This window comes from Poromitra crassiceps (assembly GCF_964638095.1).
Source record: "Poromitra crassiceps genome assembly, chromosome: 2".
Classification (NCBI taxonomy): Eukaryota; Metazoa; Chordata; class Actinopteri; order Beryciformes; family Melamphaidae; genus Poromitra; species Poromitra crassiceps.
In genome coordinates this window covers 78,151,696-78,175,436 of record NC_139624.1, presented here as the reverse complement: position 1 = coordinate 78,175,436, position 23,741 = coordinate 78,151,696, and the positions used below count along the sequence as shown (strand labels likewise).

The window sequence follows — 23,741 nt, the reverse complement described above, 5'->3', positions numbered from 1 at the left end:
AGTGAAATCTATGAAAGTGACCACATGCTTTGCCTCCAGCGTGTGGCCCCTGTGTGGGTGGTACAGATGAGCTGCCTCCAGCGTGTGGCCCCTGTGTGAGTGGTACAGATGAGCTGTTGAGGTGCATTTTACACTATGTCATGATGATGATGTAGTAGCCTCATATTAGCCTAATAATATGGAGTTGGTCCAATAACATGAAAAGTGGCACTTGACAAGTCTTTTATGGTGTGTGCCAAAGCAGGTAATGCTCACCACAGAAAGGCAGAAAGGTGCAAATTAGTCATTCTAATAGTGGATAAGGTACAAATTACCATTATAATCATATGTCAGTGTACAATAAATGTAAGACTAAACTGTCAAATTAAAATCACCCCCCCCCCCCCCGTGTGCGTGTGCGTGTGCGTGTGCGTGTGCGTGTGTGTGTGTGTGTGTGCGTGTGCGTGTGTGTGTGTGTCTGTGTCTGTGTGTGTGTGTGTGTGTGTGTGTGTGTGTGTGTGTGTGTGTGTGTGTGTGTGTGTGTGTGTGTGTGTGTGTGTGTGTGTGTGTGTGTGTGTGTGTGTGTGTGTGTGTGTGTGTGTGTGAGAGAGAGAGAGAGAGATTTTTTTTACATAGCCTATTACAACATGTGTTGGGAGGAGTTAATCCCTGTCCCTCCGCCAGTCAATCGCTTTTTACAAGCAGCTGCATGCAGCTCCCTCCACACACAACGCGTGGGTGAGAGAGGGGAGAGGAGAGGCAGGAGCGAGCTGCATGCAAAGCTAACCGGGATTGAAGGCGCAGGAATGCCCGTTGGGACGGTGTGGAGGACCATTATAGTGGACTGCTTTACTGTGAGTGAAGTGAAGAGTCATCGGGGTGTGCAGCGGCGTCATCTCCTCGGCTGAAGAAAAGTTTAGCCATAGAGCTCCGTCTTCACAACAAGCCGCAGAGATGAGACTGAGTTTGTCCACCAGTTGGATATTCCGCGGATGGATAACCTGTCTCCTTCTCACCTTTTGCGCACAGGTAAAAAGATGCGTCGATAATTGTAATTAGTAGAATTTGCTATCTAGACTCTTGTTTTCATTTCAACAACGATGTTATTCCTATGTAGGCTAATTAAATTATGGAGGCTAGCCTACTCAGTGAATTCATAATGCTGACCTTGTCGGTCTGAAACCTATGGCAGGGGTTTTCAAAGTCTGAGACTGTGGGCCTCCCCTCAGACGCGGACACTTTGACGCCCCCCTCCCCATCAAGATTATATTATTTGATCCCATTGACACTTAACAATTGAGTCAAGATAGCCTGGTATTACATACTTAAGACATCTCAACATCTACATACAAAAAAAATGTCTGAAAGCATTTATTAATTTCTGACTGGAAAAGTGGGAAAAACAGTCAGATTCCGCCAAATTACTGTATCTCTGAACTATCTCTTTAACCAAGTCACTTGGACATTTTGGCTATGCCCATATTTCTTCACTTCCATTCACTGAGCCTCCCCTGAAACTGTTTGGAGGGGGGCGCGCCCCCCACTTTGAAAACCCCTGCTCTATGGTATCATTATCTCCTCTCCTAATCCTAATTGATACAGTGTTGTATAGTGTCCCTAAAGATTTACTATAGGATTGTTCTTGGCTGCCTACTGCATAGTGTAATGGAAGGAGAGAGGCAAGGTTAAAAAGAGGGATTGATGTTAGTTTATTTTCCTTGAGCAGATGAGCATGGTGATATGCAGCTTCCAGCCCTGGACCAGAATGTGTCATCACATCAGATGATGTGAATGAACTGGTTCAAGGGGGGAGGGGAGTTTTTTTTTTTTTTAGAAGCATGTTTACTCCCGGACACTGACTGGAAACAGTTGTGTTTGGGTCGAGTCCACCTCCCTTGGTCTGACCACAAGGAGCCGCTGGGCAACTGGATGTTCTTCTCCTCCACCATACTCTCATCCCCGGTGCAGAGCCGACAGGCACACTGGCCAAAACGTCCCAGGAACCTCAGCAGACTCCAGGGGGAGTGGTGCCCAAAGTGGGGTGCGGGGTCCCCGGAGGACCTTCAGTGGGCTCCAAAGGGGTCCCCAGCAAAAATGAGGAATCATTTATGTTTCACTCTCCCCACACTGCTGTATCACCCACAGTAGAGACAGAGCCATGCTGTATTACCCACAGTAGAGACAGAGCCATGCTGTATCACCCACAGTAGAGACAGAACCATGCTGTATCACACACAGACAGCTACAGTATATCATGCTGTATCACACACAGACAGCTACAGTATATCATGCTGTATCACACACAGACAGCTACAGTATATCATGCTGTATCACACACAGACAGCTACAGTATATCATGCTGTATCACACACAGACAGCTACAGTATTGTAAGCTCATTGGGACAAAATCTCAGATTGCAATCAGATTGTATTTTATCACTTCAGCCTGATTCCATTTACACCTGGCGTTAACATGCATTTTCTGCAATCTGATTGCAATCAGATTGCAGAAATGGTTGTCCTCTCAATCCACATAAAGTTGCTGTATCCAGATTGAGAGGACACATTGCATTTATACTTGTGTTCAATGTGTACACAATGCATCCCTGACCACCTCCGGAGGTGGTTTGGCCGATCAGATTGCAATCCTTCTTCAATGCGTTTTGGGGGTGTTTACACCTGGCATTTCAAGTGATAAAACACAATCTGATTGCAATCTGATCACAGAAAACGCATGTTAACGCCAGGTGTAAATGGCCTCTATGTATTTTGGGGTCCTTGACATGCTAGACTGTATAGAATAGACTAGAATAGATCAATATATATATTTGTCTTAATATGGTCCTAACCTTGTACTTTCTGTGATGATTGAGTGCTTTAACGTGTCGAACTATGCTTGGGATTTGAGCAAACTGTGTTCTAAAATACTTTAAGTTGATCTGTTGCTTTATCCATGGCCCTTGACATGTTGTTATCCATGTTTGCATTGTTTAGTCCAAAGAGCTAACTGTGTCCAGGTGGAGTTGAGAAGATGTGGTTGCAGTGGTGGGACTGTTTGGCACCAGTGATCTATCACTGCGTGTTTGGCTGTATTACCGTAAGCCAGAGCATCATTATGACTTTGCCTGGAACAGGCCAGGCGCTTTCTCTTCCCTCTTTTTCTCTCCTTCACTGAAATGTGTTGCAAGAGAGCGAGTGCTTCCAGTGCATGTGAATCGCCCATGCTGCGAGTTAGAGAACTAACAGCGCTGAAGACTGTCAGTTCATGTTATTCACTCAGAGTGTCTGCAAATGCAGAGTGGAAAACTGGTCAGATATTGACAGGAAGAGATAACTGCCCATGTAATTTAAACCTCTGGCTTTATTCTGCTCTCACCGTGGTCACGCCATTTCTGACTTACTTTATCCCCAAAGAATCTCCCTTCATTTTCATTGGATGGTTTTAAACCATTCCACCAAATCCTTCCAATTTCATATCAAACTGTGTGTATGATATTGAGCAATACGAGATTACTTCAAGATGTTGTGAGCATAAAACTAATAAAATATTAGCTTTAGTGGTGACAGCTTCATTTGTGCATTATATTGGCGTTTATCATGCACTTCATTTGCCCACCCACAAACAGCTTCTCCATCCATCTCCGTGCATGCATCCATCCACCAACCTGGAACATCTCCCTCAGCCTAAGCACAGCACAGTACGTTGCCTCAGGCCTGCATATCCAAACCTGATTTCACCATACAGACAACAGACGCATTCACATGGCGGGATGGCGAAACAGGCAGACAGTCTAGGCCTATAGCTACTCTAATGAGCACCCTGTGGCTGTGTGGAGAAGAATAGTGATCCTAAGTGCTTTAATAGGCTACATCTCTCAACACCCCTGGATAAAGTTCTGCCTAATACCACGATCAACAATTAGCAAAGAGTTATGTTGTAGAGTTTTGAAGATTTACCGTATATGTGCATGCCTTGAAGTGGTAATGGTCATGTTCCTCGTTTATTTATTTTTACGGCAACACCTTTGTGTTGTTCATCAACCAATTTCTTCTCCTTTCATTGACGGGAAGAAGAAAAAACAAACAGGATTTGTTGCAAGATGCCTAAAAGGAGTTGATTTAAGGCTTTGAATCAGAGGTGCAGTCCGTGGACAAAGATTCAATTGTGCAACAAGTGTTTAATCCCTGCTTTACACACTCAAGGGCCTAAACGTGAGGGTGTGTTTCTCTTGGCTGGGGGCCATAATGGCTGCTGTGGCAGTTATGCAAATCCTCCTGTAGTCTAGCAGCAAATGGAATGCACTCTGTGTCACGCCGCTGTCTGATAGAGATCACACACAGGGCTGCTGATAGATAGAGCTTTAGAGCTTTACAAGAAAAACTAGAGCGAGGCGAGGAAGAGACGAAGGCAAGGAAGACGACTGGACTGTTACTGGATATTAGTCAAGCAAGAAGCAACAGATCCTATTCTCCATCCATCCATCCCCCTATTGACGGCACGGTGGCTCAGGGGTTAGTACTGTTGCCTCACAGCAAGAAGGTCCCGGGTTCGAACCCCGCCGGTCTGTCCCAGGTCCTTTCTGTGTGGAGTTTGCATGTTCTCTCCATTTCTCCGGGTGCTCCGGTTTCCTCCCACCATCAAATACATGTATGTTAGGGTTAAGACTCCTGCCCACTGCTCCTAGTTCTAGGAAGGTTCCTAGTAGAGGATGGGTCAAATGCAGAGGATGAATTTCCCCATGGGGATAAATAAAGGATAACTTATAACTTAACTATTGCTCTCGTTCTCTTACACACACACACAGATGCACAAACTCCACTGTATAGCTGAATCCATACCGTAGTAGATAAAGTTAGCTCTGAGGTTGGATGTTCTGTCCTGAACTTTATGATAACCTGTAATCATATAGGGTGGATCACCTCTCTCCCTCTTCCATATATATTTAGTGAGTGAAAACATATTTGCCCCTTGCATAATTGCGACCCAATGTTTAGATGTGGCGGTAAGAAAAATACGATTCCCAGCATTCTTTTGGCTTCCTGTGCCCTCTGGCCTAGTTGTGTGGATTTTGCCACCGCTGTCTCACAGCTGTGTCTTCACATTTTGTGTCTTGACTTTTTGCCTTTTGCCCTGTTCTTTTTCATCTATCTATCTATCTATCTATCTATCTATCTATCTATCTATCTATCTATCTATCTATCTATCTATCTATCTATCTATCTATCTATCTATCTATCTATCTATCTGTGTATCTATCTATCTACAGTATCTATCTATCTATCTATCTATCTACAGTATCTATCTACAGTATCTATCTATCTATCTATCTATCTAGTATCTATCTATCTATCTATCTAGTATCTATCTGTCTATCTGTCTATCTATCTATCTAGTATCTATCTATCTATCTACTGTATCTATCTATCTATCTATCTATCTAGTATCTATCTAGTATCTATCTATCTGTCTGTCTGTCTATCTATCTATCTATCTAGTATCTGTCTATCTGTCTATCTATCTATCTAGTATCTATCTATCTATATATCTATCTATCTAGTATCTATCTATCTATCTATCTATCTATCTATCTATCTATCTATCTATCTATCTATCTATCTATCCATCTATCCATCTATCTATCTATCTATCTAGTATCTATCTGTGTGTGTGTGTGTGTGTGTGTGTGTGTGTGTGTGTGTGTGTGTGTGTGTGTGTGTGTGTGTGTGTGTGTGTGTGTGTGTGTGTGTGTGTGTGTGTGTGTGTGTGTGTGTGTGTGTGAGTGAGTGAGTGAGTGAGTGAGTGACTGTGTGTGTGTGTGTGTGTGTGTGTATGTGAGGGGGGGGGGTCTGTCTGTGTATCTATCTATCTCTCTCTCTCTACCCACCTACTTCTCTCTTTTCTCTTTTTTCTAAGCATCCCTCCATCCATTCACCCATGCACCTAAACACAAATCATTTCAAACTGCACAGCCGTTGCGTTTCTCTTCATTAATATCACTACAAAATAAATGTACATAAATGCCAACGCATTCTCCCATCTCGACACGTTTTTGCACCACTTAACCTCTTAGCATGGAGGAACCTCGCCTACTTCTGTCACCTCCGTCTGCTGGGACACATGTTGCTCGTTAGAGCTGCGGTCCAGAGCTTATGAGCGCGCCGCATCGTTTAGCCCCTCTGGTCAGACTGAGCGCGCCAAACAAAGAGCGAGTGATGTGAGAGAGGCTCCATGGAGCTAATTAAACGCTCGCCAGTGTTCATGTTGTGCCGCTGTCGCCCGGGGCCGGCCAGACACAGACAGAACAGAGACTAAACAGGGGGTGTAAACCGCAGGTGTGACGAACAGAGGGGAATAAAGACAGATAGAAACAGAGGAGGAGAGGTGAGAGAGGGGAGGGTTCATTTGACTTGATATGGCTGTTTGAAGCCTGCTCGCAATACTCAGTGTCTTACTTTGTTTTGTTTTTATCCCAAGAAATGACAAGGATTCTGTGTTTTTTCCACCAAGCTGGTATTTGTGCGGTGGAAAGCCTGTTAAACAGCATTTAAATAGTGGGACATTACAGTTCCCCCATTCAAAGCCATGCTAATGCCTTTTAGCTGTGTTTAGAAGTGTATGATGACAGACATGACAGGCGGTATGATGACAGACATGGCAGGCAGAACAATTTACGTCTGCTTCGCTTGACCGTCGCCTGTGGGAAGAGCAGGGGAACGGATTTGACACTTTTCACTTTGGTGTATGATGATGTTGTGGCAGAGAAGAGACCTGGAGCTCTCCAAAGCCAGCATTTCTACAAATGAATGCATGAATGAATGAATGAATGAATGAATGAATGAATGGGTATATCAAATAGGGGAGGGGAGACTTTGAGGAGAGTGGTGGAGCCAGGACAGTGCTCAGTCAGGCCTATAGGTTGTTGTTTCTAGATTTAAATAGCAGGAGAAAGAGGCGGGGCCTATAGGTTGTTGTTTCTAGATTTAAATAGCTGGAGAAAGAGGCGGGGCCTTTGGATACAAGCCTCACAAAGAAACTTTGTGGCTTTGGCACAGAACACCCAGATCTGCTAATTCAGCAATTTAGCTAGCAGTTCACCAGCCCTTAAATGAGGGTGGTTGAGGCCGGGGTACAGTAAATATGGTATACTCTTTTGTGTGTGTGTGTGTGTGTGTGTGTGTGTGTGTGTGTGTGTGTGTGTGTGTGTGTGTGTGTGTGTGTGTGTGTGTGTGTGTGTGTGTGTGTGTGTGTGTGTGTGTGTGTGTGCACGTGCGTGCGTGCTGTGGTCACTCTTACCAACAGGTGAGAGACCACAAGACAGATAGGATTTATTGCATCATTCAAGATCCTGTCCACTTTAAAGGTGCAAACCCAGTTTTTGGGAGACTGTCTCGTTGATCAGCGTACCGCTTCAGTGATGAGACCATAGACACCAAAATGTGTCGCTGGTAGGTCATTTGCTGTGGTGCTCCATTAGCATTGACGGAAGAAGACTTTTTCTTTTGTAATAAAAAGTTGTTAGTGATTTTATTATAATGGCCTCTCAATTCATACATTTGAAATATATCATTAACTCAGTATTATAGCTGATTTATATATAGCCAGGCTTATTTTTGGAACTAATTCTGGTGAATCTATGTATCTACCTATTAATCTGCTGTGCAGTTATTTTTAGCTGAACACAGTGTCACAACGCCCACCATATTCACTTGCTATGGACGCAGGGTCTCTGCTAGTTCAACAGTCAACACGTTCTCACTCTGAGCGCGTAGCATATTGACGCCCAAGCGCGTAGCATATTGACGCTTTGTCCCGTCCCTTGTGCGTCGCTTGTTACTAACATGGTACCCTTGAGCGACCCATGAAATGACTTGGGCTTTCCGACTAATCTCCAATGTAAACCCATGGAAGTCATCTTTGACGCTCATGGCAACTGCTCCCCCATTAGTCAACTGCTCCCCCATTAGTCAACTGCTCCCCCATTAGGGTCTGGGGGGAGGTTAGGTTTAGGCATGGGGGGTGGGAGAGGTTAGGGTTAGGGTCTGGGGGAGGTTAGGTTTAGGCATGGCGGGTGGGAGAGGTTAGGGTTAGGGTCTGGGGGAGGTTAGGTTTAGGCGTGGGGGGTGGGAGAGGTTAGGTTTAGGGTTAGGGTCTGGGGGAGGTTAGGTTTAGGCGTGGGGCCTGGGAGAGGTTAGCTCCTCCCCCCAGACCCTAACGGGGGAGCAGTTGCCATGAGCGTCAAAGATGACTTCCATGGGTTTACATTGGAGTTTAGTCAGAAAGCCCAAGTCGTTTCATGGGTCGCTCAAGGGTACCGTGTTAGTAACAAGTGACGCACAAGGGACGTGACAAAGCCTCAATATGCTACACGCTCGGAGTGAGAATGGGTTGCAACAGTATAGGCTAGTTATTTTTATATAATATTTTATGTCAATTTGACCAATCTCCTTCACCAAACTGCCAGACTGCCTCAGACATGTATCATATAAGATGACTTTTAATCCGCTAAATTCTCATGTCCTCACGTTGTGTTCTCGTCACTTAATGGGTAAGCTGACCAAAAAACTCCTTCCTTTTAAATCTCCTGCGAGAGGAGACCACCTCAATGTTGTCAGCCAAGTGCTTCATCCTGCCCTGCCATCTGGAGCTGAATGGATTGAATTAGTCCACTTGCTTCTCCTTACGTACACTAAGTGGGTGCTGCTGGAGTTGGCTTGGCTGCTTTGGAGGGTGTTCAGCGCTGTGGTCAGGTGCTTCTGAGGATTGGAAAGTATTCCTGGGCATGACTTTTGGAACTGGCCTACTAACCATTCTCTTCCTCACATGACTCAACAGCATCTCATCTCACACAGAATCACGTGTAGAGTTGAAAGATGGACTGAGGAAAGATTATGGTCATAATTTGGCACTTTTTGAGGAAAGTTGGGGAGGATCGAAGGGACAAAACCGACTTTGAGTTAGGGATGTGTCAATGACTGAACAACAGCAAAGTGAATTTGTTCACATTTTAGAAAAGATGATAGTTGAAGGTAATTAGTGGTTCCTCCTACCACCCCCCCCCCCCCCCCCCCCCCCCCCATCGTTTCCCATCAGATCACCTTGTGGGCGAAGGATTGACAGGATTGGAGACAAAATGTTCAACAAAAACAAATGTGAAACTAAAAAAACAGAAATAATAATTTCGTGTCTTGATATTTTTCCAGAAAGCTGTCTCCAAATCGCTCCAATGTGGTGAAACCCAGTACTTAAAAGGCTCCAAGTGTTGCAACAAGTGTGGACCAGGTGAATAACACACACACACACACACACACACACACACAGACAGACTCCTAGTTAAATGCAGGAAAATGTGTGACCAAAGCGTAAAACAAAAATACATTTCCACATTCTCAGAGATCCCACGGACTGAAAGAGGAAGGATGCAAAAACGGAAACATTTTGGCTCAAAATGACAAAGACACACATGCATGTGTGAATGCACATGCACACACACACACACACACACACACACACACACACACACACACGTACACGTACACACACTACACACACACACACTCAGAGTCATTGCCATTTGACCCATATACCCACCACTTTGCTGGAGGAAAAAGGCTCTAATTCTAGCAATTTCCTTCCTCTTTTCTCTCCTGCCTTCTCCCATTAGCTTTTCTGCAGTCTGCAGTGTTTTGATGTGATTAACACACAGTCAATGTGGGTTGTTAAATCCATCTCTCTCTCCCCCCCTCCCACCCACCATCTCTCTCTCTCTCCCTCTCCCCATCTCTCTCTCCCTCATCAGGTTTGTTTGTGTTTACAAAGTGTACTGAGCTAAAGGAGACTAAATGTCGTAAATGTGACCGTGATGAGTACCAGCCCGGCTGGACCGATGAGCCCAACTGTAAGCAGCAGAGAGTCTGTGACCAGGGTCAGTACCAAAAATCCTCATGTTTATATTAAATAGGATGCCAGTTAAGCCCTCCTGCACAAATATAAGATATGAATCATTGCCCCTATCATCACTACATGGGCTGCAATTCCTTTTCTAATTGTAACTAATCAGAACTTACTAAAATTAAATGATTCACAAATTAAACGATTCTCCAGGAAAGTGTCTCCCAGGCTAACATTTTTGAAACTGAAATTGACCCCCCCCCCCTTCTCTCTCATTTCATGGGTATCTTAACATTATTTTTTTATTAAACAAATGCCACATTCTACACAAGCAGCTGCACAATTACAGTGACATACAACTTATACGGATGAAAGATTATGTCTCTGGAGAGAGGATTTTAGAAGCATTTTGGTGACATTGGGAGCAATAGATAAAACAAAATAGATTGAAAGTCAATGGAATTGGGCAAAAATACTCTTTTTACTAGCCTTAAAGTGATCAGGCCCCACTCCTGTCCTGTCCTGTCCTGCCCTGACCTCCTCCCCTCTGTGTTGACCTCCTGACCTCCTCCCCTCTGTGTGTTGACCTCCTCCTGACCTCCTCTCCTCTGTGTGTTGCCTCCAGGTAAGGGCTTCATGCAGAGGACTGAGAACCTTGTGGCAGAGGAGCAGTGCCGCTGCCTGCCTACCCTGCAGTGCTCTCCCATCAACCCGCTGACCTGTGAGTTCTGTGAGAAGATCCCCAGCTGCCAAGCCGGGTTTGGACTGGAGGCTGAACCAGGTGAGACACAGCCACAGTCAGAACACGCTATGTTAGCGGCTGCTCAGCAGGCCGCTTCCATACTGCAGAGACGGTTTTAACTTGACAACATAAACATTCTAAATTGCCCCTAGCTTACTTCCTGTTGCAGTGTTTGCTAATACAATAGCTGCCAGGAAATAAGCTAAGTTTCAAACTGTTCCCTAGCGACGCAATTCTGTGAAAACCGTCTACCGTAAATTCCGGACTATAAGCCACGGCTTTTTTCCCGTTTTTTGGCCTTTTTTGGCCCCTGCGGCTTATATAACGGTGCGGCTTATCTATGGATTTTTTCAAAAAAAAAAAAAAAAACTCTCTTTTTTAGCACTCTTTCTAACTATAAATCCACTTCTGTTTTAATTTCCTCTCTTGCCCTCTTTTCACCACACCGCGGACACTGTGTGCACTGTAAAAAACAACACAGGTGGTGTTGTGTTATGTTGTTTTGTTGAAATGTTAATAAATGGGAGCTTCCTCAAACAGCCATCTCTTTCCCGACAATCCCCTCTGTGCATGAACCCTTATGGTAATTAAACATTAAAACACAATAAAAAAAAAACATTAAAACACCCGCGGCTTATAGTCCGGTGCGGCTTATATATGTAAAAAACAGTCAACTTTGCAGGTGTGGCTTATACTCCGGTGCGGCTTATAGTGCGGAATTTACGGTATATAAACATTATTGATCATATGATCTATCATATTGATCTAGTTTATTTGCATTTCACCTCAGACAAGACAGGACACTGTTTCAAGTCTGAAATGTATGAATGCTGTGAGCCTGTTAGAATTCAAGTGACATGTCATCTAGCAGCGCCCTAGTTGGCAAAATGGTGAAATGTTCATCTTTCTAGTAAATCTATGTACATTTCACACTTGAAAGCAGTGTCCTGTCTTGTCTGAGGTGAAATGCAAATGAACTAGAGTCACATGATCAAATGTTTCATGTCCTCTTTAAGTTGAATATGGGGGCGACAGTAGCATAGAGCAGTGGTTGTTTTTATTGTAGGTTTTGAAGGAGGGGAGAGAGCATCACTGATTTATTTCCATGTCGATTGGAAGATTAAAATGTTGCATCACTAATGTGCATCTCTAAGAATAAGGCTGCCGGTACGGTATGTATAGACACCCAAACGGTTGCCAAATAGAGATATACCTTAATTCATGTCTGTTCATTCCAGACTCAACTAATGGAAGGAGGATCTGTGTGCCATGTAAAAAAGGCTTCTTCTCCCCTGACACCACTACTGAACCCTGCAGACCGTGGACCAAGTAAGTACACACGCGCGCGCACAGGCACGCACACGCACACACACACACACACACACGCAGGCAGGCAGGCATGCACGCACGCACACGCACACACACACACACACACACACACACACGCACCGAGTTTCTACCTTGGCATCTTTTGAGGTTCTTTAATTGAAAATGTCATTGGGCAGACATCCACTGGCTCACCAGCAGCCAGCTGTTATGACTAATACACACACACCACTTCCCCGGGAAGCCTGGACCAGACTCCAGCCTGCACCGCTGGCCGGATCTGTGATGACGATGGAGAGAGAGAGAGGGACACAAACACACTGGAACATTGGCAAAGCAAAGAGGCAAAACAACTGGGAGAAAAACAGGGAAGAGGGGAAAAAAAAGAAGGGAAGAAAGAGAAGAAGGAAGGAAGAAACAAACAAGTGAACGTGTCCACCTGTAGATGTCTTCTCTTGACCCATGTGTTGATGTGACTTCATCCTGTCCACCAGTTGTAAGTCCCAGGGCAGGAGTGAGAGGCAGCCAGGCACCAGCCAGGCCGATGCTGTGTGTGGATCAACTGTCTATGGTAAGGCATGCACACACTGACTTCAGATTCAATGCCATAAAATAAGTTATTTTATGGCACATAAACACACATCACACCTCTGCATATTAGTAGAACATAGCTCCATTTAATATCTATGTACAAGTAAATAGTCGTTTATGTCTGCTACTTAAGAGTGTAAATGTCATTTGTCTTCGAGATTTACTTTATGGATGATGTAAACTGAACTAGAAGGGAGACGTTTCCTTGGCAGACGTGTATGATTGGCAGTAGATGTGGAGTAGAGTAGAATAGCATGTGTTGAACTTTTGAATGTTTTTCCTGGCAGGTGCAACGCCGTCCTGGGTTGTGGTGTCAGTGCTGTCAGTCATCACCGTTCTCTCTCTCCTCATACTGCTCCTCTTCTGCTACAAGGACAAACTCAAACTACTGTCTGGTAGGCGGCCATCTTACATGAATCCTGCAGTCCTCCTGTATTAAACTACTGTCTAGTAGGCTGCAGTCTTACATGGATCCTGCAGTCCTCCTGTATTAAACTACTGTCTGGTAGGCTGCCGTTTTACATGGATCCTGCAGTCCTCCTGTATTAAACTACTGTCTGGTAGGCTGCCGTCTTACGTGAATCCTGCAGTCCTCCTGTATTAAACTACTGTCTGGTAGGCTGCAGTCTTACATGAATCCTGCAGTCCTCCTGTATTAAACTACTGTCTGGTAGGCTGCCGTTTTACATGGATCCTGCAGTCCTCCTGTATTAAACTACTGTCTGGTAGGCTGCCGTTTTACATGGATCCTGCAGTCCTCCTGTATTAAACTACTGTCTGGTAGGCTGCGTCTTACATTAATCCTGCAGTCCTCCTGTATTAAACTACTGTCTGGTAGGCTGCCATCTTACATGAATCCTGCAGTCCTCCTGTATTGAATTATTATTATTAATTATTATTATTATTATTATCACATCTCTCTCCATTGTCCCGCTTGCTTCCTCTGTTCACAAGGATCGTTCTTTTCAATGAGTTTGATTGTTTGTTCCAAGGTGTCATACCTCATAGATGCATAGCCACATAACATAATAATAGATCAAAAAAACATTTGCATACACACATTTACCAGTTACAAACGCCACACAACATAATAATAGATTAAAAAACATTTGCATACACACATTTAGCAGTTACAAACAATAATATTTGACACTGTATACTACATATTTATGTATGATTACAGCATACAGTATAATATTTCTTTCTCCCTATTTACTTGCCTTTTTCAGACCTAACCTGGAATAACCGTTCAACCTTTTTACCAACCTCTTTCCAAAATATCTCAAGGTTTTTCCTCTGCATTTCATTGTGTTAAGGTGCAAAATGTTCTTTCTGTGTGTAGTAAATTTGCGGTCCTGTGTCCAGAATCTGAAGAGGACCAGAATACAGCAGGTAAGCTGGAATTTAAGTTGCAAAGCAATGGAAATACAGACAAAAGATATTTACCAAAAAGTAGTTCATCTAATTATTAGATTGTATGATAGATACAACCAAAAATAGCACTTTGTTTTCTCAATTGCCTGGTGTACGATTTGGGAAATTATACTATAGATTACTTACTATTCATGCTCTTAATAATTGTTTTTTACATCCATACTCTGTATGTTTCTGTCATTCTAGGAGACCTTGGCCCCTCTTTACCATAGTGGAGGGGGAGGAGGAATAGGAGGCATACCAGGAGGCCCTGGGGGTCCAAACTGTACAATATGTGAAACCAGCAAACTCATCTGCCAAGCCCCCCACTCCCCCACCACCGAGCCCCTGTGCACCTACCCCACCTCCATCCCCGACGTCAAGGTCGCCCTGCCGAACACGCCCATCACCAGAGGAACGAGGGAGGACGACGGGAGGAAGGGGAAGCCGGGGATGGAGGAGGGGAGCGAGGGGTCCGGAGAGCCCGAGGAGGTGTCAGAAGAGGAGGAGATCGTGAGTGTGTCCCCGCTCTGGGCGGGCTCCTGCGTGTGCGTGGCGCCGGTCCGCGAGCCTCTGGAAGTCGGGGAGAATGAGGACTGCAGCCAGGCGGTCAGCCCCGGGACACCGGGAGCCTGCCTCTGCGGAGGGGGGGACGGAGAGAGGGAGGGGGACGAGAGGGGGAAAGAGGAGAAAGGTGCAAGCGAGCGGAGGGACGATGATGGAGAAAAGGGCGAGGGAGGCCCCGAAAAGCTGACTTCATCCAAGAGTGAGACAGGCATTGCTTCTCTCTTGTCTCTCTCTCCTCTCTCTCCGTCCAGCCCACTTCGCGAACTCTCCATCCCCCTGTCCCAGGCTCAGGCACGGCCTGAGTTCAAGCTTCACCTGACCGACGGGCCCCCGGCGAAGGAGGAGGAGCTATACAGACTGATGAGCGAAGACTCCGCCTCCACAGAAGAGACGCCATCCACTATGACGTCGTCCACGGTGACCTCGTTCCACCCCTCCATGAGCGCGTCATCCATCGGAGACCTCTACCTGGAGAAGCCCCCCGGGGAGGAGCAGGACCAGGGGCTCTCCTGGAGGGACAGTGGGGGAAACAAGCTGTTGTCCGGGGGCGCGGAGCTGGAGTGCCCCCCCGAGAGCCTCCAGAGCCAGCTGGCTGAACCAGCTCTTACCTCAGGTTGGTGAAAACCCCAAGACTTTAAAAACTCCATGAAACAGCATCTTTACTTCCTCGAGTCAATGTATTTTCCCCCATTGAAACACGATATTGGGGGGCGGGACTCAAAACTGTTAACCAATGGAATACCAGTCAGGAAGGTATTTCTATTTGATGGGAGAAAATCTGTGATGGTTTATTGGTTTTTATTTATGCCTACTGGTAGAGCATGAGGTCACCATTAAACGTTTTCCAGGAACTTAAAAGTAATGGGCGTTCATTTCATGGGGACTTAACCACTCAAATCTGTGGAATACCTGTTTTAGAGGCCCAGACACAAGGCCGGATTAACCATAGGGCAACCGGGGCAGGTGCCCCGGGGCCCTCGGGGTGAAGGGGCCCTCCAAATAAAGTTTTTTTTTTTTTTTTTTTTTTTCGGGCTCATGTTGGGCTCCACAGAACTATGACACAAATCTAAGACCAATCAGGACAAAATAAAATGTGTTTCCAAGAAGACTAATTCTGATGATTTAGTCTCATTGGATGCCTGTGGGCAAGTGGTGACCAGGGGCGCGGGAAGTGGGGGTGCTTGTGGTGCTGCGGCACCCTCTGCTGTTTTGTATTGGAAATGTAATGTCAATTATTTTTTCATCATTGTAAAGCCACAGCACAGTGAAGAGGATATTAATGTGAAGATTAGCGTCTTCCTTTTGCTCTCAGAGTGCATCAGATTCATGCATTTTACTTTAAAATGTACAAAATTTCTTTGTCCAGTCAGCCCCCCCAGTCAGACTAATATCTTTATCCTGCTGGTGCTACCTCTTTGCAAAGCCTAGAATCGCCTATGAGTGAGTGAGAAACTGAATCTCAGAAACGGAATAATAACATAACAGTATAATACTAATGTTAATTTAAAATGAGATATTCCTCTAAATATGGCGAAAAAACATCCAAACATCCGGACGATGGGTAGGGGGGCCCCTGGGAGCTTCAGTGCCCCGGGGCCCCTGGGGGTGTTAATCTGGCTCTGCCCAGACAGTATTGGAATGCGGCAAACATAGAGTGTCTGGCCTCTTAACACATTGAATGCCAGCCATGTTTTCATTCCTGTAGGTAAGTTGTGCCAGGGGTGTTTTTGACGATTCTGGCTCATTTTAGAACAGCCGAGGATTCTTTTCTGTTAAGAATTCATGAACACCAATCATCTAAAAATAACTAATAGAATGTGTGCTTTCTCTGTCTAAAAGAGTTAGTTTGCAGAGTTAGTAGTTATGTAGATATTAGCCGTTGAGTACAGCATGGTTTCAGCGTCTGGAAATTTATTCAGAGATAAATGGCTTTTTGTGAAACAGTCACTTTAACCATTCATTTTTGGCATCAGTAAGACCGTCAGACATTCTAAACAATAGTTTTGAACAGTAATTTCCTCCATAACAACAGGAAACACCCCTCTCATTCAAACTCCTCCCTCCGTGTGTCTTCTCCTCCTTCCTCCTAACAGCGGGCGTGTGTGTGTGTGTGTGTGTGTGTGTGTGTGTGTCTCCAAACTCCTCCCTCCGTAGGTGTGGCTTTGCAGTGTTTTGTCACAGGCGAGTTTCTGTTGCCTCACAGATCCTAAAAAAAGAGAAGGGAATCGCAGGAGCGGGGAAGAGGAGAGGAGAGGAGAGGCGAGGGGGGGGGGGGGTTAGACACGGGAGAGAAATTCCTTCGCGATCCCCTTCTTCCAATCTTGAGGCAGCCTACTCCGCTCTGCTGCTGCTCCTCTGGGCTGCTGCTGCTGGCGGCTCTCGGGCAGTCTGGCTTACTGTAAAAACGGGCTCGTTCGTTTCTTGAGGTGTCGGCTGAGAGCTTTGAAGAAGCTTTTGCGATTCTGGTCTTATTTATGCGCAAAGGTACTCGAGTGTGTGTGTGTGTGCGCGCGCGTGTGTGTGTGTGTGTGTGTGGGGGGGGGAGGGGATCTCTGTCCGTTCTGTGTGTGTGTCTCGGGGCTCCTGACTGTAAAATCGCCAAGCCTGCTTTTGGTGTACCGTGGCTGTGGCTTCTCTCTGTATCTGTCGCCACTTAGTGGTCGGTAAAATAGATTACACACATGCTCTTGCTCCTATAATTATCTCGAAGATGTAAAAGGGGTTGATTGATGTACCACCGTCAAAAAAAAAAAATCTTTATGTAAGACGAGTTAGTCCGTCCTTGGCACTCAAGCGCTGGATTATGTAAGACGAGTTAGGTCGTCTATGGCACTTAATGTGTTAATACAAGGCATAATCTGCTGTGGGTCTGTCAGATGCATTCAAACGAGCTCCGTTGTTTTCTCAAAATGTTGCTTCGACCGCTCAACAACGACATTGAAATGTTAATGCACACAGCGGTCGTCTGCTTTTTCGGATCACGGCTCATTACAAAGTCTGTGGGAGCACATTTGTGTTTTTCAAGGGAATTCTGTGTTATAAGTTTGCGTAGGCGGTCACCACTATTACCATACTGCTCCCACATAGATCATACTCATACATGGTTCGATGCCCCGCCCAGCGCTGTTTCCCGTCCACAGAGTAGGCGGAGCTACAGCCAGCCACATGTCCAAGAGTAGCAACCACCAAGCATAACACAATAAAAAATCATATTGGTTTTTTAATGGAAAAGTTTTTACCATCACATGGTTGAGTTGCTCTCTCAGAGCTTTTTCCACGCCGCCGAGAGCAAAATCTCTGGGAAGCATTTTTACATATTGTGCATATTCTCCCCTCACACATGCAGCGGTCACGGTTAGTTATTGAAGGAGTTGTATCAGGACAGTCTGATCGGCACGGCGGTTAGCACGGACCGGGGGTATTATTAGGTGAACATTCTGAACAAAACTTAATAACAGAGGGTTTGGTTTCAGGAGATAGTGTGACGCTTTCCAAGAAATATGTTTTCATTAAAGCCATATTGGTCAGTGGGAACGTGGATTTTTGCCGGACCACACACAGAGAAGGAATAGGAGATGTGTGTGTGTACACTGTTTGATGAGCTAGTGACTACAAGCAGCAGAACCACACTCCAGAACAAGCAGCAGAACCACACTGCAGTCACGCTATGCGTGTGTGTGAGTGCGTGTGTCAGTGTGAACTATGCCATCCACAATGCTCCTGTTTACCCAGAGTTCCGTGGGGTTGCGCAAACTGGCCACAGCTCTTATTGAAGCAAGATGTGTGCAGCTTGAGTAATACTTTTACTGTATTATCCACCCTCTAACTAACAAACAAACACACACACACACACAGACTTTTTTTTAGACTCTCACTGATGGCTGGGCACTTTAATGACACCCTTGCCGCCTTGAAATAACGACCATTTCCCATCATGCAGTAATGGCGGGTCTTTAACTGGACTTCCCGCTCGTGCTGCTTAAAGGTGAAGCTGGGGTCAGATGGTTCACCTGTCCACTGCAGATAATAAGGCCAGGGGGATCATGAGATGCAACACACATAAAAAAAAAAAGAGCCATGGTAACTCCTAGGAGGAGAGGAGTGAGTTTAAGCACCCCCGCAAATAACTCCAAAACCAGCCAGAGCTGATCAATCACCATCTCTCAGACTGTGGGTTTGGACCTAAAACGGGTCACAAAATAGTATTAGTGTGCATTAATGAGCTCGTCTTCCAGGTGGGGCCAAATTCCTTAACTTTGGGTTGCATGATGAAAACATTGAGGCTACCAGAGACAGCAAATCCATACTAAACTAGATGGGCACGCGAACAGTGCAGACCTCCGCCAAGGCCAATTGCTTGTTGGTGAGGCTTGTTAGTGAGTCAGATCCGGATCTGTTCTCAACTTTAATGGGTTCTTCCTTGGCCCGTGCTACACGACTTCCACAAAGTTCCATGAATATTGGGCCAGTCGTTTTTCCGTAGTCCAGCTAACAGACAAACAAACAAACAAACAAACAAAGGGCACTGAATAGATGACCTCCTTGGCGGAGGTAATAAAAGCTCTAGTAAACTGCCAGATGTGATGAAATAAGGGTTAGAGTCAGAGTGGGAATTTCGTCATTTTAGGGGCAAGGCCATCTGGCCTTCGGCTTTGAATTTTCTTTAGGGCACAAGGCCACATGCCAGGGCACAAAGGCCATTGCTCTATTGACATCATAAAGGGCGAATCAAATTGTGTTTTTATGCAAGACTGTTGAAATTAGTTTTCGGGATGGTTCCAGGGTGGGGATGTCATTCTGCTACTGCTGTGATTTTGGTGAAAGTAATGCAAAAGTAGTGTAATAAGTGACAAGTTACAGTAATATTGTAAAGTAACCTATTACTTTCCAATGAAAGTAACTAGTAATATGTAGTATATTACATTTTGAAAGTAACACTGTGGATAGTCTATTGTGGGTTATCCAGAAAAGTCAGTTTGGTATTAAGAAATGGGTAAACAGAGCGATCCAAACAGATTCCATGGGGCTTTGTTTTAAAGTTGTGGTGAAATGACATATTTTCGAGCTCGACTTCTCACAGTGGTGTTCCGGGAAAGGCTCAGATGGAGAACACAGACATAGATCTGTGTGTGCATGTGTGTGTGTGTGTGTGTGTGTGTGGGTGTGTGTGTGTGTGTGTGTGTGTGTGTGTGTGTGTGTGTGTGCGCGTGCGTGCGTGCGTGTGTGTGTGTGTGTGTGCATGCATGTATGCGCGCGTGCACGCGTGTGTGTGTGCATGGCAGTCATGTGTGTGTGTGCATCCTCACACATGTGAATGTGTGTCCACTGTGGCCTGTTGAAATACATTCAGCGTAGATGCTTTGTGTGAATAAATGGGGCATGAGCTGTGAGTCATGGAGGCTCTGCTGCTTCTGTAGGCTGGAAAATCAGACAGGAGGCTGCAGAGACTAAATGGGAAGCAGAGGCTCCACGTGCTAAAAGACGGAAACACTGATCCATACTGTAAATATCCCTACAGTGTGAACAGCAAAACATGGAGATTGTAGCCCAGTAGCTGTGCTATATAATATCAATATCTATCAATAATACGGTTTGGATAAGCCACAGAAGGATGGATGAGCTGTTTTTGAAAAGAATGTTCCATGGGCAGAGTTGAGTTCTTAGAGAGGGTAGAATAGCACTCCACCAGTGTTTAGGTTTTTGTATTAAACCATGTTGTCCGTACAACCTGAAAACCCTTTACAAATGGCAGCTGTTCAGAGGTCACAACTCTCTCACGCTGAAAAGTGCTGGGCACTCTGAAAGAAATCAGGCAGAAGGATATTGCGGTCTGCACGGCCATGGCCAGCGCTCGAGAAACTACCACTGTGGCCTCTCTGTGGTCAGTGTGCACGGTCATCACACCCACTGTCCATTTGTCTGCTGAGGTTAGCCAAGAGCTAGGCCCTTCTTCACTTACGTCATGCGTAGGGGAAGCTGTGTGTGTGTGTGTGTGTGTGTGTGTGTGTGTGTGTGTGCACCCGTGTGTGTGTGTGTGTGTGTGTGTGTGCGTGCACCCGTGTGTGTGTGTGTGTGTGTGTGTGTGTGTGTGTGCATCCGTGTGTGTGTGTGTGTGTGTGTGTGTGTGTGTGTGTGTGTGTGTGTGTGTGTGTGTGTGTGTGTGTAAGTGATTTACACAACTATTGTTCAGGTTCTTACACATTTTGCAATAGGTTGTTTCAATTCCTATATATAAGTTACAATGAGAGATGTTTATTTATTTGGCCTTACCTTACCTCTATAACTCCTATGACAAGCAGAGCTGTGATTCGCTGTACAAAAACCAAGGTTTTTTAGTCAAACTAGCCCACTTAGCTCAGGGTGCTTTTCTTCTTCAATTTGGGCATCAGAGGTATTTTCTTCCACTTTTTGAGAGAAGCGCAGTAAACATTATGATTCCAAAGCTTAGGAGGCGCTTCACTGCCAGTAAACATCGGCTAGTCCTAATTGCATGTTCGAACATGATCTCTAAACACTCTTTCCCTTTTTCTGCCCATCCTACACCTCAACACCTCCTTCTCTCCTTCTCTCTCTCTTGCATTCTTTGTACCTCTCTTCGTCCCCCCCCTTCCTCTCTCTCCCTCCCTCCATATCCCCTCTCTGCGTTCAGGTCAGGTGACGGGGAACCACAACACCACCTTCATCTCCAGCGGTCAGGTGATGAACTTCAGCGGCGAGGTCATCGTCGTCTACGTCAGCCAGACGTCGCTAGGCAACGAGGGGGCGGGGCTGGACGACGCCTTCGGAAGCCCTGTCCAGGAGCAGGCCAATGAGACGGCGCCGTTGTTCCAGAGCAGCCTGGGGACATCGGGGGACTCCATCGCCCACAACCCCTCACAAGACGGGACCCTGCCAGTTCAGGAAGTGATGGACGAGTGGCTGCGGAGGAAGTGACACGTGCCTAGTGTCTCATTTGTCTGACGATAGGACGTTTCCGTCCATACTGACTATGTTCTCCAGGCAATGATGGATTAACGGCCGGGATTCTCGACAAATGCGTGATACATTCCCTATTCCTGTCCCCCACCCTTAGTTAGAAAACTGCAAAACTGACATCCGATCACTGTCTGTAGGTTGTCTTTTGCCAGAGAGGCCAAGGAACAGTAACATGGAAAGTAAAGCTTGTAGATAACTATACATTTGACCAATCAGGTGATTGAGAAAATAACTTATGGATGTGAAGCTATGGATCTAAACCTACAGTACCTTGGAAATAGAACATAATCCCTTTACCTTGTCCCATCTCCCGAAACAAAAAACATGAGTCACTGAACCTTGCCTCAGCCATCTCCTAGTGCCTATTTTTCATATTCCAGCGGAAAGTTGAAGGCTTTTCTGTGGAAACTCCCTTGATTCCAGACACTGATGGGGAATTTTGTTGGGGATTGGATGTGGAAATACAGTTTAGACTGAAAAAAGGGAATGCTTTTATCATTGTGTGGAAATGTGTCTGGGTCCAAGCACTTAAAGAGTACTTGGTACAAGTTTTTAATTGTGTTGTCATTCCCATCACTCACAGTGGGCAGTAAACTGGACAGGTAAAATCCTTAGGCTAGCTTTATGACACCGTACATAGCTTCCTGGACACCTACCCACCATTTATAAGGGTTTCTGATAGTGGAGGTTGACAATTGGATGATTTGGAGAGTTTCTTTACAAAACAAAATATCCACCATGTGGAAATAATGATATTTTGCTCTTACAAAATGCTTGCTGCCATGAAAGTAAATGTTATGTAAAACATTTAATCTAGTATGAAGACTGACAAAATTCTAACAGATTTGGGGTGGAATCGTTTCAGTCAGTGTTGAAATACTAGTGATTTTTGTCTAAATGAATATACGGTAGTGTTTTTGAACACTACAGCCATCTCTAGACGTCCATTTCCTCTCTTGTTTCTTCTGGTTTTGGGGGACTTAAAAAGCTATTTTACAGTTATGACGAGACACATCCAATTTTGGTACAACGCTTGTTTATCCTTTATCTAGATTTTCTATTCTCTTATTGCACCACAAGTGCAATTTGTTTCTGAGAAAAAATGCTATGCATTTGATAAGCTATATTAATATTACTGGTTTGTTTTGTTTCAACGTGTTTTTTAACATGCAAGCCTTAATGAAGAAAAGTTCAATGTCAGCCTGTGTACATAATATTTTTTGTTTTAAATAATTAAAAGTAAATTGTTTAATGTTTTATTTCAGCAGAGGGAATATGTGATCAATGTTTGTATATATTTCAAAAGGAAAAAAGTGTGATATATTTGTGAAACCAAAAATAATATTTCCCATATGTTTCCTTTGTTTGATTCGAGATGTGTTTTCGTTAAGTGGCGCCATAAATGGCAGACAAGACGCACACATTAAAGGACAGAAAAAGGATTGTTCTACAATAACAACCTCAACATATGTATGGAGCATTACATTAATTATGTACATATCAATCTAATCTAAATCATTGCAACGGAATGACTGAAAGAAATATTTTGATTGAAATTAAATATGTTTTGCATTGAGTCCTTTCGGGATGGCTGCCTTCCTCCTGTATTCTGTGGTTCCTCTCTGTCAACTTTGCTATTCTGGGAATCTGTAAATTACAACGGTGGAGTAATTTATCTCTTCTCCCTGAACTATAATCACTGTGAAGCCGTGCTAATTAGCCGTGCGGCTAGGCTTCTCTCTCTGTCCCCGATCCCAGCGCTGACAGAGAGACAGGCAGCCTTTCATCAGGCCCGGGGATGGCGAGCAGCTGTGAGCAGAAAGTAACCTCGCACAGTCAGCCAGCTCGGCTACAGCGTCACAGACAGACCACATCAGAGGAGCTGCCAATGCTCATTTAGGCCTGCTGTGTGGGTCACCAGTGTGTGTGTGTGTGTGTGTGTGTACATTTGTGTAAGCTTGCATCCTTGCGTTGGCCTATTTTATAGTTGTTTGTGAAAACGGGAAGTTATGACTGGCTTTCACATGGTTTACATGAGACCCGCCTGGCCAACACACAGAGACTGACTGTAGAGACTTTCAATGAGTTCAACCTTTCACGTGTGAGAAAATACATATCTCATTTGGCTGAAAATATGGACTACTGTATGATGCTGCAGTGCACCACCTAGAGGTGACTGCATGTTAGGACACCAAGACAGAAAAAATATTATCACCTGAGATTGAATATAGCAATTGTGACAAAAGGGAAATATTCTTT

The 23,741-nt window shown here is 45.0% G+C and overlaps 1 protein-coding gene across 1 annotated transcript; it reads left to right on the top strand.

Moving 5' to 3' along the window:
• The first annotated feature begins 750 nt into the window (after window positions 1–750).
• On the top strand, window positions 751–23,013 carry tnfrsf11a (tumor necrosis factor receptor superfamily, member 11a, NFKB activator). The gene is made up of 10 exons (XM_083663082.1): window positions 751–1,008; window positions 9,181–9,259; window positions 9,777–9,902; window positions 10,494–10,649; window positions 11,849–11,939; window positions 12,431–12,507; window positions 12,815–12,922; window positions 13,870–13,919; window positions 14,148–15,120; window positions 21,157–23,013. Exons 1-10 carry the CDS (start codon window positions 934–936, stop codon window positions 21,438–21,440), a joined length of 2,019 nt encoding a protein of 672 aa, XP_083519208.1. The 5' UTR covers window positions 751–933; the 3' UTR covers window positions 21,441–23,013.
• Window positions 23,014–23,741: the final 728 nt, after the last annotated feature.